Genomic DNA, 13,408 nt, shown 5'->3' on the forward strand with positions numbered 1-13,408 from the left:
CAAAAGGCCATGTCACATCTGGGTGCTAGCTCACTGCAGCCTTTCTAAAGGTTCTGCTCATACTCACTTTCTCAGAGTTGTTCTTAAGTTGAACATATTTTCCCTCCAGGTCTGTCTCTTCTATGCTGATGCCTCCTGTGGCTGAGGCTTGCTGGGACATTTGGAAACTACTGCTGCTACCGCTGGTGCTACTACTCCCAGTGCCAATTCCACTTGTACCACTGCCTGCAAGTTCCTCTGCTTCAACCCGTTTTCTCTTGCCTCGAGAAGAGCGAAGAACCGAAGTGCTGGTGCTGCTGCTGCTGGAGGTAGCCTTGGAGACTGTCACACGGGAGGATGGGCTTGGAGAGAGCTTCAACCTTAACGCAATCAAACAGACATTTTAACCAGATGAAGAAGGCTGAAGTTAGATTCTCACGACTAGTCCAGGGGATTATTTGAGAGAATTAATCTACACAGTAACATGCCACAGTACACCAATACCCTAGGCTTTTACATGAACTGCTTTAAGGCATGATGACAGAAGCAGGAGAAACACAGAGCCCTGCAACCTTTGGCAGGTAAGTACAAAAGGAGCTGAATGTCAAGCACATGTTCATCCACAGTATTTCTAAACATTTGAATAGGTAGGTGGTTCAGATGAGAGCAGCTGCAACTGCCTCACTTTATGAACATTATATATATAGTGGCCCCAGGTTCCAAGAGGCCAGCGTGGCCCTCAATTAGGCGACGTTTGGGCACAGCTGTTCAAATAGGACAAAACAATGTCAAAGCTGGGAAAAATTCCCACCAGTGCAGAGTGTGAAGCATGTGAAACCTATACCTACCTCTTTTCCTCACCCTCCAGAAGTTTTCGGTAAGCACTGATCTCCATGTCCAGCGCTAATTTGACATCAAGCAGTTCCTGGTATTCTGCAAGCTGCTGCTGCATCTGGTCCCTCATTTCCATCATTTCCCTCTCCTTGGCATCTAGCATCTTCCTGAACTTGTCCTGCTCACCAGCCATCATATCCTCCAGTTCCCGAATGCGATCTTCTGCAACACTAGCCTATGGTCACAGTAAAACAAGAAATCAACTTGGCATGTGTATGGAGACAGAGGAGGATACGTGATTTCCCTATGACAGGTATTGCAAATGGGGAAACAAAACCAGGCAGCTAGACTCAGGAATTCAATTACGGCCATGCATTTCCAGAGGCAGAACAGACATATGGGTCCCCATCTAGCCCAGCCCACAGGGAAAGAGCAGTGTATTATTCACTCTAGCTTTAAATGGTGTAAGCAACAGGGCTTTAGGGAACTCTTGGCAGGGTATGCTCCTGCAACTTAGATATTCACTAGGCCCCTTGTCTACTGAAATCCAGACTAGTTAATCTTTCAGGAAACCCCTTTCATCCCCTGAAATGTAGGAAAAAAGTTGAGTTTTGAGATGGAATATATGCAACAGGGGTTACTGTACCAGGAACAGTTGGTAGGATTGGGGCTATAATGGCAGTTTAATAATTAGTGTAAAATGGGATACAGGTCACATGGTCTGATAAGTAACTTTACAATAATATTTTCAGTGCAAATACTCACAATTACAAGTTTAAAATTCACCTTCTACAAAAATATGTATAAAATGTACTGTTTTCTACAAACATACCTGCTAGTCAACTCATTCTCCAGAGCATTCATGGAGCGTGAACAAAGGGAAAGGAATTAAAGTTTTATTTGACCAACCGTTCACAGAGTTTTAGATGTACGGAAATGTAGTCTCTTCACCTGTTTTTGCAAGCCAGAAAGCTGGTAGCTGAGAGACTCTATCCTCATGCGAGCTTCCTTCAGCTCCTCCCGGGCAGCACTGGCAGCTTTGTCATTTTGGTCAGAGGACAGTTTGGCATTCTCCAACTGGAAGAGAGTTTGGCACAGGATACTCACATTAGACTAGGCTTCACAGGCTTAGGGTTGCATTGGCTAAACCTGGTTGTGCTACTAGAACGGAAAGTCCATCATCTTTTCCATTTTACACACACACACAATTTTAATATGACTGCAAAACTAGCTAAGAAATACAGTCTGTGTCTAGAAACAACAGTTTAATAGAGAATTTCAAATAAGTCAAATTTAAAATTAACTGCTTTCATTAACTTTCTGCAAAGTTAAATGTCAGCTGTACAACCAGGTTATAGCCATTCCATTAATAAGAAATGGTTACTCACCTATTTTTCTGTAGCTGTTGTTCTTCAAGATGTGTTGCACATCTCCATTCCACTGTAGGTGTGTGCACACCTACTGCACAGCTGTCAGAAATTTTTCCCATGGCAGTCCCTGTTGGGGCAACTTGAGTGCCCTCTGCTGCCTTGCACTACTGCATTCAGGTATACAAGGTGGAACTGCCCTGACCCCCCTCAGTCTCTTCTTACTAGAACAATTCCACTAGAGAGAAGGAGGGAGGGTAGTGGAACAGAAATGTGCAACACATCTTGAAGTTACCAAAAAAAACCAGTAACAGTTTCTACTTCGAGTGACTGCACATGTCCATTCCACTGTAGGTGACTCACAAGCAGTTCGAACTGGAGGTGGTTTCAGTGTTTACTTTAATAGGGATTTGATTACTCATCCAAATCTGGCATTGTCTCTGGATTGCTGAGAGGTAGCAAAGTGAGAGGCAAATGTATGGAATGATGACGAGGTTGCTGCCTTACAAATGTCCAAGATGGGCACGTGAGCCAGAAAAACCGCAAAAGCTGCCTGAGACCTTGCTGAACAGGCTGACGCTCTACTCAGGGGCGTCACATTATCAAACTGATAGCATAACCAAATATAACTGGATATCCAAGAAAAGATTCTTGGAGTGGACACTGGACAGGCTTTCATTCTGTCTGCAATTGTGATGAACAGTGGTATTGAAGACCTAAACGATTTAGTCTGATTCAGGTAAAAAGCCAAAGCTCTTCTAACATCTAGAGTGAGAAGCTTTTCCCTGTCTTTATGCATATGAGGCTTTGGAAAGAAGACCAGTCATCAGATTGCTTAATTAAGGTGAAAACTGGAAACCGCTTTAGAAAGAAACTTCGAGTGAGGACAAAGGCAAACTGTTACTACAGAAGACAATATAGGGAGGCTCTGACACACTAGGACTTCCATTTTCCCAACTTTTCTGACCAATGTAACAGCAGCCAAAAAAAGGCACTTTAATTGAAAGGTGTAGCAGTGAACAGATTGCCAGAAACCCAAAGGGGGAACCAGTCAGCTTTGCTGAAATTAGATTCAAGTTCCATGGGTGTGGATATGTCAGGATACTGTATCTGTGGATATAATTTTTTTTTTTTTGGGTGCAGAATTCCCTCAGGAGTAAATTATATTCCGAAAAAATTGCCATTATTCTAAGTTAGGAAAGCCTCCTGGAGATTCAGCCTCTAGTGTCCCTCTGGGGTGCAGAAGCCATGTTAATTCCCTCTTCTCTCTCTCTCAAGTTCAGGTTAAGACAATCCCTGCTGGTCTCCCTGATAGCTTTGTTTGTGGCTAATATGTAAACTGAGGTTAACCCACATTTCTTTGTCTAAGACAGACCTGTTTATCACTTTTACCTAGGCTAGAATGTCTTTGTTTTAAACATGTTTTAATAACATTATACAAAGGGAATTAATAACTTCACATATAAACTTAACACATGCATTTTATAATATTAATGACCAGTGTGGTGTTAGTTTCAAATGCCTTAGAGGGCATATTTTGTTCAAACCTCATTGCAGTAGTGTGTAAAATGTAAATATAGAGGTGCTTAGGGTCAAACACATCTTTTAAGTTGATGACAGCATACCAGTGCCTGGGATCCAGAGAAGGAATAATGGAAGCTAGGGTGACCATCTGGAATTTTATTTTTTTCAGGAACTTGAGTTCTTTCAGATCTAAAATAGGCCTGAGACCTCTTTTTGCTTTTGGGATTAGAAAATAGCAGGAATAAAACCTCTTTCCTGCGAGTAACAGAGGAACTTCCTCTATGGCTCCCATGAGACAAAGAGATTGGACCTCCTATAGTACAACAGCCTCATGACAGAGGTCCCTGAATAAGGGCAAGGAACAGGAGTGGGAGGGGGGATGGAAACAAACTCAAGGGTATATCCCAATTCCACTATGCTTAAGATCTGTGGCGATGCCAGACCAAGAATTTAGGAAGTGGTGATTAGCAAATGGGGGATGTGAAAAGATGGTACTCTGCGGACCATGGCAGTCTGTCCTTGACCAATGCATCAAACTGTTTGTTTGAAGGACCCAGCTTGCCTAGATGAACCAGCACTGCAGAGGCAGAAAGAGGTGGAAGACATCTCTTGTAACTTCTGCCCTTCCTGGATACGTCCTTGGTACAGGTCATGAAATTTGGATAGTGGAAGTGCTATGGGCAAAAGGAGTTTCTTTTTGTTGCCAACATATAAATACCCAGAGACTTAAGGGTCGCTTTTGATTCCTGGAGACTACGCAGCCTCTTGTCCGTCTTTCCAGAAAAGAGTGAAGGATCCTCAAAAGGGATCTTGAATGGTCTATTGGCACCACCCTCTATAGTAAGTACCCTTTTGGAGGTCTTGAATAGTCTCGTGAACTTCAGGGGGCACAGGGCAGGGGAGGAGCGGGCAGGGATGACCCAAAATGACTGCAGCCATGAACACCACCACCTATTGATGGCAGAGACCATGTGTCAAGCTGCAGAGTCAGCTGCATCTAGACCAGCCTGCAAAGACGTTCTGGCAACTAATTTCCCCTCATCCACCATCACAGTAAATCCCTGTTTCAGCTTGTCTAGAAGCCTGTCCTTAAATTTTACATTTTACCCTGTGAGATAATATTGTAATGACCGAGCAGAGCCTGCTGGTTTGCAATTCAAAGCTATGAACCTCCAGTGGAATAAAGCTTCCTTCCAAATAAGTCCAATTTCTTTACTTCTTTGCTTTTCAGCATTAACGCCTAGTGACCCTGTCTCCTCTTTTTCATTGGCTACAGAGACTAATAGGGAGCCCAGAGAGGGATGATTTTAGAAATGTTTCGAGCCCTGTGAGGGGATGTAATAACTACTCCGCTCTTTTTGCAGTGGTGGGCAGGGAAGATGGGGTCTGCAACAGAACAGTTTCAGGCTCAAGGACAGCCTCCTTAATAGGGAGAGCTACCTTACAGGGTCTCATGGAGGCTAAAATGTCCACAAGCATGTGTGACTTTTCCTGGACCTCTTCTGGCTGGACATTCAGAGGTGCAGCCATCCTCTTCAGCATCTCCCGATGGCCTTTGTAACCATCAGGTGCAGGAGAAACAGACTCTACTTACCACTGCCTCATTGGTGGATGAAGAGGAGGTGGCCAAGGGCTGATAAGGTGGACCATCCTCTGATTCCTCTAAGGGAAACTCCTGAGAGCAAACCTCTGCATGTACAAGTCTGGTACCGAGGGTGGCTTGATGTGACTCTGGTACAGACACTTGCAAAGGCAAGTTGTGAGGCATGCAGGCATGCCCTAGATTGAGGAGGATCCCCAAGGATTCATGAAAGGCCACTGACATGGCCACCGGACCCCAATTATGACCAGGCCATTGGTCTTCGTGTGACTGCGCCTGGTACCATGGTGGATAGGCGCTCCACGGGAACTGCTGTATGTATTCAGGCAGTGACATGTAAGAACCTCGGAATCCAATGACAAGTCCTCATCCTCCCACCAGGAGAGAGCTGACACCATTGGTACTGGGGAGACAGGTTAAAAGCCTGGAGGTTGGAGGTACTGCGAAATCATGGCTGGTTCCTCCCTACTTGCTACTGATCTGAGATGTATTTTAAAGGGTGGGCCCGAAGGTACCATATGAGGCATCAGAGAAACAGTCAACATCGATACTTTAGACACCGGAGCTGGGTGAGAATCCTGAACAGCCAGAAAAACCGGTACTGACAGGCTGAATAACTCCCAAGCTGCCGCATAAGCCTTGGGCATAAACGGCACTGTGATAGAATGCTGGGCAACAACAGCTAAGCCAGCACCGGTCACTGCAGCTCCAATTAAACACCCCAGAACAGACCTGGTTAAGAAGAGCTGTGCCTAACTGGTGGGTGGAGGAGAGTTGGAAGGCTAATTAAGCCATTCGGCCAAGGATACAAAAAGGCACAGGAAGGAAGTAGGAAGGGGGAAGGCAGGCAGTGAGACGGAGAGAGAGATTGCTCTTTCCTGCTTACCTCAGGAGCTGAGGGCTCCCTAAGACGTTAGGAGTACGGCTGTATATTGTACAAGTGTGGTGGGAACCGACATTGTAAATAAACTGCACTGGGTGTTTTACTAGCATTAAGGTTTCTCAGTGGTTTGTGGACTTGAGCAGAGGTACGAGTGAGTGGGCCCTGCCACAGGCACCAGGAAATCCTGCAGTACTGATATCTGAAACAAGGTCCATCTAGTCCAGTGGAGGTTCATCAGTACCAGATACTTCAGAGGAAGGAGTAAAAGCCCTGCAGCTGGCAGATAATCCGCTCCCCTCATTAGGTCTCATGGTGATCTCTAGCAGTTCAAAGATTGGTTGTAGCCCTGACACACAAGATTTATTAACCCTTCCAAAATTTTTGTTAGCATTAACTATAACACTGGATATCTGTTATCCTTACAAATGTCCAATCCCTTTCTGAATCTTGCTAAATTCTTGGTCTCAGTGACATCCTGTGAGTTTCACAGTCTAATTATGTGCTGTGTGAAAAAGGTTTTTTTTTTTTTTGGTCTATTATGAATTTGTCACCCCTTCTAATTTCATTGAAACTCCCCTTGTTCTTGTGTTTTGACACAGGGAGAACAAAAACTCCTGATACACCACCTCAAACCAGATATTATTTTATATACTTTTATCAAGCCTCCCCCAACCCCAGGTAAACAATACATTTTTTCAGTCTCTCTTCATGTGAAAGTTTTTCCAGCTCTCTAATAATATTCAATGTCCTTGTCTGAACCCCCTTTAATTCCATAGTATCTTTTTTGTGAGGGGGGGACGACAATACAGTACAGATTTTTATAATGCTATTATAATCTATTTTCTATCCCTTTTCTTAAACATCCAAACATTTTGATAGCTTTTTTACTGGCAGCTGATTATCGAGCAAGTCTTCATAGAGCTGTCTACAATGATGCCCAGGTTGCATTGCTGAGTTGATACATGCAGTGTTGTTGTAGCCATGTTGGTCCCAGGATATTAGAGAGACAAGGTAGGTGAGGGAATATCTTTTATTAGACCAACTTCTGTTGGTGAGAGCGACAAGTTTTCAAGCTTACACAGAGCTTTTCTTCAGGTGTGGGAGTTGACACAGTTAATTAGAATCCTGTAAGGTGTAGGAGTAGTTTACCTTTTCCTCTCCAATGTGCATTACTTTAATTTATCAATATCGAACTTCATCTGCCATCCATACAAACTTAACCTGGCCCTCTGTTTGATGCCATTGTTCTCATGGGATTAATCTCTTATTTCCCACTGTTTGTGGTTTTGAATCTCATGTTAATTCACTTTCACCATTTACAGCAAATGTGTCCATTGGTTTATAATTAATAGTACTGTGAACTATGTTACTCAGGGGCGGGGTTTCTAATAGATAAGAGCATTTTTAAATACTTTTATTTGGTAGGTGTTCTATATATAAAGACTGTAAAGAAATAAGAAGTGATGGAATGGATAAGACAGTCTGTCTGGGCAAAAATCGCATTGGGGAACAAAGCTACTAGAGCCTCCCCTGAGATAGTGCTTGAGGTGTACTATAGACCACCGGGATCTGATATGGATCGAGACCTCTTTAATGCTTATAATGAAGTAAATACTAATGGGAATTGAGTGGTCATGGGAGACTTGTACTTCAGTTTATATCCGGGAAGTTAAAGTGCTAGTAATAATAATAGGGCTCAGATTTTACTGGATGCAATAGCTGATGGATTCCTTCACCAAGTAGTTGCTGAACCAACAAGAGGGGTTTCCATTTAGATTTGGTTTTGGTGAGCAGTGAGGACCTCATAGAAGAAATGGTCCTAGGGCACAACCTTGATTCGAGTGATCACAAGCTAAGTCAGTTCAAACTAAATGGAAGGATAAACAAAAATAGATCTGTGACTAGGGTTTTTGATTTCCAAAGGGCTAACTTTAAAAAATTAAGGAAATTAGTTAGGGAAGTGGATTGGACTGAAGAACTTGTGGATCTAAAGGCGGAGGAGACATGGAATTACTTCAATTCAAAGTTGCAGAAACTATCAGAAGCCTGCATCCCAAGAAAGGGGAAAAAACTCATAGGCAGGAGTTGTAGACCAAGCTGGATGAGCAAGCATCTCAAGGAGGTGATTAAGAAAAAGCAGAAAGCCTAGGAGACGGATCAGCAAGAAAAGCTACCTCATTGAGGTCAGAACGTGTAGGGATAAAGTGAGAAAGGCCAAAAGCCATGTAGAGTTGGACCTTGCAAAGGGAATTAAAACCAATAGTACAGTACAGACCTGTTTATGAGTGAACGTCGGGAGTCAAGCTGTTAACAGACCGCAGGTTAAGAGGGCCATGCTGAAAAAAGTGTCTATGATTCACTTAGAAAAAAACGCCGTTATTTTCTGCTCTTTCTGGCTCACATTTTTTTTTCCTTTCTTATGAAATCTGTCATTCACCGCAGATGAAACGTGTTCGCGGCCGATTCATCAGCTGATAGGCTTTCTCCAGAAATCGATACCTGTGCTATGCCATGACGCTTTCTAAAACAATTTATAAACCCCTTGCTGGCTAGGAATGATTCATCCCCCGTCAAATTTCCAAATTTTGTTGCTTGGACTTGAAGAATTGGCCCACTGAGCGGCATTCCTTTCAGCCTTTCCCGAGCAAACCCCATGCATGTGGCTTTGTATATTGTGGGTTTTCCTGAATAGCGCACACGTTTTCGCTTAAGCCCCGCGGCAGAATCGATATTTTGTACAAAGCCGTTCAATTTAGATTTGTTTTTTAGCCATCCTCTGAGAGTAGATTCGGCAATCCCAATATCTTTTGAAACCTTGGCCTGGGTTTCTTTGCTATTTACTCCATCTATTGCAGCTAGCTTTTCTTCTACAGTGTAGGAACTCTGACGCTTGCTCTCTGCCATTATATTAGGCCTCCAGTCAAAATTTTCTAATGTAGTGTATATATATATTACTATATAACTACTATATATTATATATCTCTCTAGTGTGACAATAACTAAGCATGCGTGATACGTCTTTACTAATATCGGTAAAGACGTACAACACGTTTCTGCTCCACACTTCCTGTCGATTTCTATGTCAGTGAGCAAATCTGTAGCGCTACATAACATGCGGTACAGGAACTTGCTAACGAGTCTCGCATTAAATAGGTAGCACTGGGAGGCATGGCACTACCGCGCGTTAAGCGGATTCGTGCGTTAAGCAGGTCTGTACTGTAAAAGGTTCTATAACCATATAAATAAGAAGAAAACAAGGAAAGAAGAAGTGGGACCGCTAAACACTGGGGATGAAGGGGAGGTAAAGGATAATCTAGGCATGGCCCAATATCTAAACAAATACTTCACCTCAGTCTTTAATAAGGAGCTTCTGGATAATGGTAGGATGATAAATGGGAATGAGGATATGGTGGTAGATATTACCACATCCAAGGTAGAAGCCAAACTCAAACAGTTTAATGGGACTAAATCGGGGGGCTCAGATAATCTTCATCCAAGAATATTAAAGGAATTGACACCCGAAATTGCAAGCCCATTAGCAAGAATTTTTAATGAATCTGTAAATTCAGGGGTTGTACCGTATGGCTGCAGAATTGCTAACATAGTTCCTAATTTTAAGAAAGGAAAAAAAAGTGATCCGGGTAACTACAGGCCTGTTAGTTTGACATCTGTAGTATGCAAGGTCTTGGAAAAAATTTTGAAGGAGAAAATAGTTAAGGACATTGAGGTAATTGGGACAAAATACAACATGGTTTTACAAAAGGTAGATTGTGCCAAGCCAACCTGATCTCCTCCTTTGAAAAGGTAACAGATTTTTTAGACAAAGGAAACGCAATGGATCTAATTTACTTTGATTTCAGTAAGGCATTTGATACGGTTCCACATGGGGAATTATTAGCTAAATTGGAAAAGATGGGGATCAATATGAATATTGAAAGGTGGATAAGGAATTGGTTAAAGGGGAGACTACAACGAGTCATACTGAAAGGTGAACTGTTAGGCTGGAAGGAGGTTACTAGTGGAGTTCCTCAGGGATCGGTTTGGGACCAATCTTATTTAATCTTTTTATTACTGACCTTGGCACAAAAAGTGGGAGTGTGCTAATAAAGTCTGCGGATGATACAAAGCTGGGAGGTATTGCCAATACAGAGAAGGCCCGGGATCTCATACAGAAAGATCTGGATGACCTTGTAAACTGGAGTAATAGTAATAGAAATTTAATAGTGAAAAGTGGAAGGTCATGCATTTAGGGATTAACAACCAGAATTTTTGTTATAAGCTGGGGACGCATCACTTGGAAGTAACAGAGGAGGAGAAGGACCTCGGAGTATTGGTTGATCACAGGATGACTATGAGCCGCCAATGTGATGTGGCCGTGAAAAAAGCTAATGCGGTCTTGGGATGCATCAGGCGAGGTATTTCCAGTAGAGATAAAGGAGGTTTTAGTACCGTTATACAAGGCACTGGTGAGACCTCACCTGGAATACTGTGTGCAGTTCTGGTCTCCCATGTTTAAGAAGGATGAATTCAAACAGGAACAGGTACAGAGAAGGGCTACTAGGATGATCCGAGGAATGGAAAACCTGTCTTATGAAAGGAGACTCAAACAGTTTGGCTTGTTTAGCCTAACCAAAAGAAGGCTGAGGGAAGATACGATTGCTCTCTATAAATATATTAGAGGGATAAATACCAGGGAGGGAGAGGAATTATTTAAGCTCAGTACCAATGTGGACACAAGAACAAATGCATATAAACTAGCCATCAGGAAGTTTAGACTTGAAATTAGACAAAGGTTTCTAACCATCAGAGGAGTGAAGTTCTGGAACAGCCTTCCAAGGGGAGCAATGGGGGCAAAAGACATATCTGGCTTCAAGACTAAGCTTGATAAGTTTATGGAGGGCTTGATATGATGGGATAGCCTAATTTTGGCAATTAATTGATCTTTGACTATTAGCGGTAAATATGCGGTAAATATACCCAATGGCCTGTGGTAGAATGTTAGATGGGGTGGGATCTGAGTTACTACAGAGAATTCTTTCCTGGGTGTCTGGCTGGTGAGTCTTGCCTACGTGCCCAGGGTTTAGCTGATCGCCATATTTGGGGTCGGGAAGGAATTTTCCTCCAGGGCAGATTGGCAGAGGCCCTGGGGGTTTTTCACCTTCCTCTGCAGCGTGGGGCATGGGTCACTTGCTGAAGGATTCTCTGCACCTTGAAGTCTTTAAACCACGATTTGAGGACTTCAATAGCTCAGACATAGGTTAGGGGTTTGTTACAGGAGTGGGTGGGTGAGATTCTGTGGCCTGCATTGTTGAGGAGGTCAGACTAGACGATCATAATGGTCCCTTCTGACCTTAAAGTCTATGATTCTATGAGCACCTGGGTCTGATGCCATCAGCATTTAGGAAACTCCAACTAGTACAGAATGCAACACCTCAGCAACACTGGCTCCTGCAAGAACATCAAATCTGTCATCCGCTCCCGAGACTGACTTCCCACAGAACACTGAATCAAGTTCAAGGTCTCAGTCCTTACCTTCAAGGTGTTCAAGAGCCTGGGCCCAGGGTATCTGAAAGACTATCTAAAGCTCTGGGATGAAGACTATGATGCTCACACAATGAGACTCTCTACAAGAAGGATAAAGCTTGTTTGTGCAGGAGACAGAGCTTTCTCGAAGGCCAGACCAAGACTGCAGAATTAATTCTCCCAGGAACTACGAACCATAATAAACCTCCCCATCTTCTACTTCAAGGGCAAGGCGCATTACTGTGACCTTGCCTCCTCTTAGAGAAACCCAGAGAAACAGTGTACTTAGATACATTTTTCAAAAAATATTCAAGGTGGAATTAGAAAATTGCGAAGGTCCCATTACGAAGAACGTCCTGGTGTTACCTTAACTATGGGGCTACCCAGGGTGCTTCCATAGTAGCATGAAAGCTTCCTGAGGTAGGGATAGAGTTTTCCCTTTGATTATGAGACAGTCAGTAGACCACTAAGATACTGGTAATATCTACCTTGGTCTGATAGGTCTGTTCCAGCTCCATTTTGTACAGTTTGATCTGTTCGTCATGTTGATTGCGCAGATCCTGCAGGGCCTGGGCCATTTTGGATTCATACTCCTGCTGGTGACTGCTGTCTATCTCAACTAAACGGTGCTCATGCAGTTTCCTTGTCTCTCTTACTTCCTACATAAACAAAAATGCAGGCAAAGGTCCAAGTTAGGGTAAACAACATGATCAATTTCTTTTACACCACAATTAATTATGTCTATGTTATTTAGCTGCCAGCGCATTGAAAGCATCTCACAAAGTGCAACACAGTTAAAAACACAAACTTTAGATCTGTTAAGGTGAGCTCAATGTTTTAACAGATATAAAGTTATCTGGTCCCTTTCTACAGGAGCTAATTTATAAATATGTTCAAACATTAATTGTCTTCACTTAAAAAATGCAAAGAGATTCTAAAATAAGGGGCTACTCTGTGCTGCATTAACCAAATGAGAGAGCAGGATCAAATATCAGTTTTAACAGCAGAACAAGCGCAGCACAAAACCTTCCCCCCTCAACACACACACTAAACCCACTGGTAGACGACACTCTCTGTAGAGATTCATATATTATTCTGTAAAAATGGTGTCATAAATATAAAGGGAAGAGTAACCACCTTTCTGTATACTCTACTATAAAATCCCTCCTGGCCAGAGGCAAAACCCTTTTACCTGTAAAGGGTTAAGAAGCTAAGGTAACCTAGCTGACACCTGACCAAAATGACCAATGAGAGGACAAGATACTTTCAAATCTGGAGGGGATAGGGGGGGAAAACAAAGGGTTTTTCTGGTCTGTGTGATGCTTTTGCCGGGAACAGATCAGGAATGCAGCCTCACAACCCCTGTAAATTAGTAAGTACTCTAGCTAGAAATGCGTTAGATTTCCTTTTGTTTAATGGCTCGTAAAATAAGCTGTGCTGGATGGAATGTATATTCCTGTTTGTGTGTCTTTTTGTAACTTAAGGTTTTGCCTAGAGGGATTCTCTATGTTTTGAATCTGATTATCCTCTAAGGTATTTACCATCCTGATTTTACAGAGGTGATTCTGTTACCTTTTCTTTAATTAAAATTCTTCTTTTAAGAACCTGCTTGATTTTTCATTGTTCTTAAGATCCAAGGGTTTGGGTCTGTGTTCACCTGTACAAATTGGTGAGGATTCTTATCAAGCCTTCCCCAGA

General features: G+C 42.8%; 1 protein-coding gene and 1 long non-coding RNA gene across 9 annotated transcripts in view; one reads left to right on the plus strand and one right to left on the minus strand.

The window, feature by feature from the left end:
• LOC140903155 (uncharacterized) overlaps positions 1-13,266 on the plus strand; it is a 31,095-nt gene extending 17,829 nt beyond the window's left edge. For 6 of the 7 annotated variants that reach the window (XR_012156166.1, XR_012156168.1, XR_012156169.1 and 3 more), the window contains 2 exons: positions 110-560; positions 848-2,812. This is a non-coding gene — a long non-coding RNA (uncharacterized lncRNA). Of the gene's footprint in view, positions 1-109; positions 561-847; positions 2,813-4,254 lie in introns of those variants that run through there. The other variant, XR_012156170.1, reaches the window with a different exon arrangement.
• The window catches only part of LMNB2 (lamin B2), a 107,620-nt gene that overhangs the window by 8,226 nt on the left and 85,986 nt on the right, over positions 1-13,408 (minus strand). For both annotated transcript variants that reach the window (XM_073324001.1, XM_073324002.1), the window contains 4 exons: positions 12,199-12,369; positions 1,765-1,890; positions 828-1,048; positions 68-359 (listed from right to left, as the gene is read on the minus strand). In XM_073324001.1, coding sequence (XP_073180102.1) covers positions 68-359; positions 828-1,048; positions 1,765-1,890; positions 12,199-12,369 — 810 coding nt within the window. The remainder of the gene's footprint in view (positions 1-67; positions 360-827; positions 1,049-1,764; positions 1,891-12,198; positions 12,370-13,408) is intronic.

Source organism: Lepidochelys kempii, chromosome 25, assembly GCF_965140265.1.
Source record: "Lepidochelys kempii isolate rLepKem1 chromosome 25, rLepKem1.hap2, whole genome shotgun sequence".
Lineage (NCBI taxonomy): Eukaryota > Metazoa > Chordata > Testudines > Cheloniidae > Lepidochelys > Lepidochelys kempii.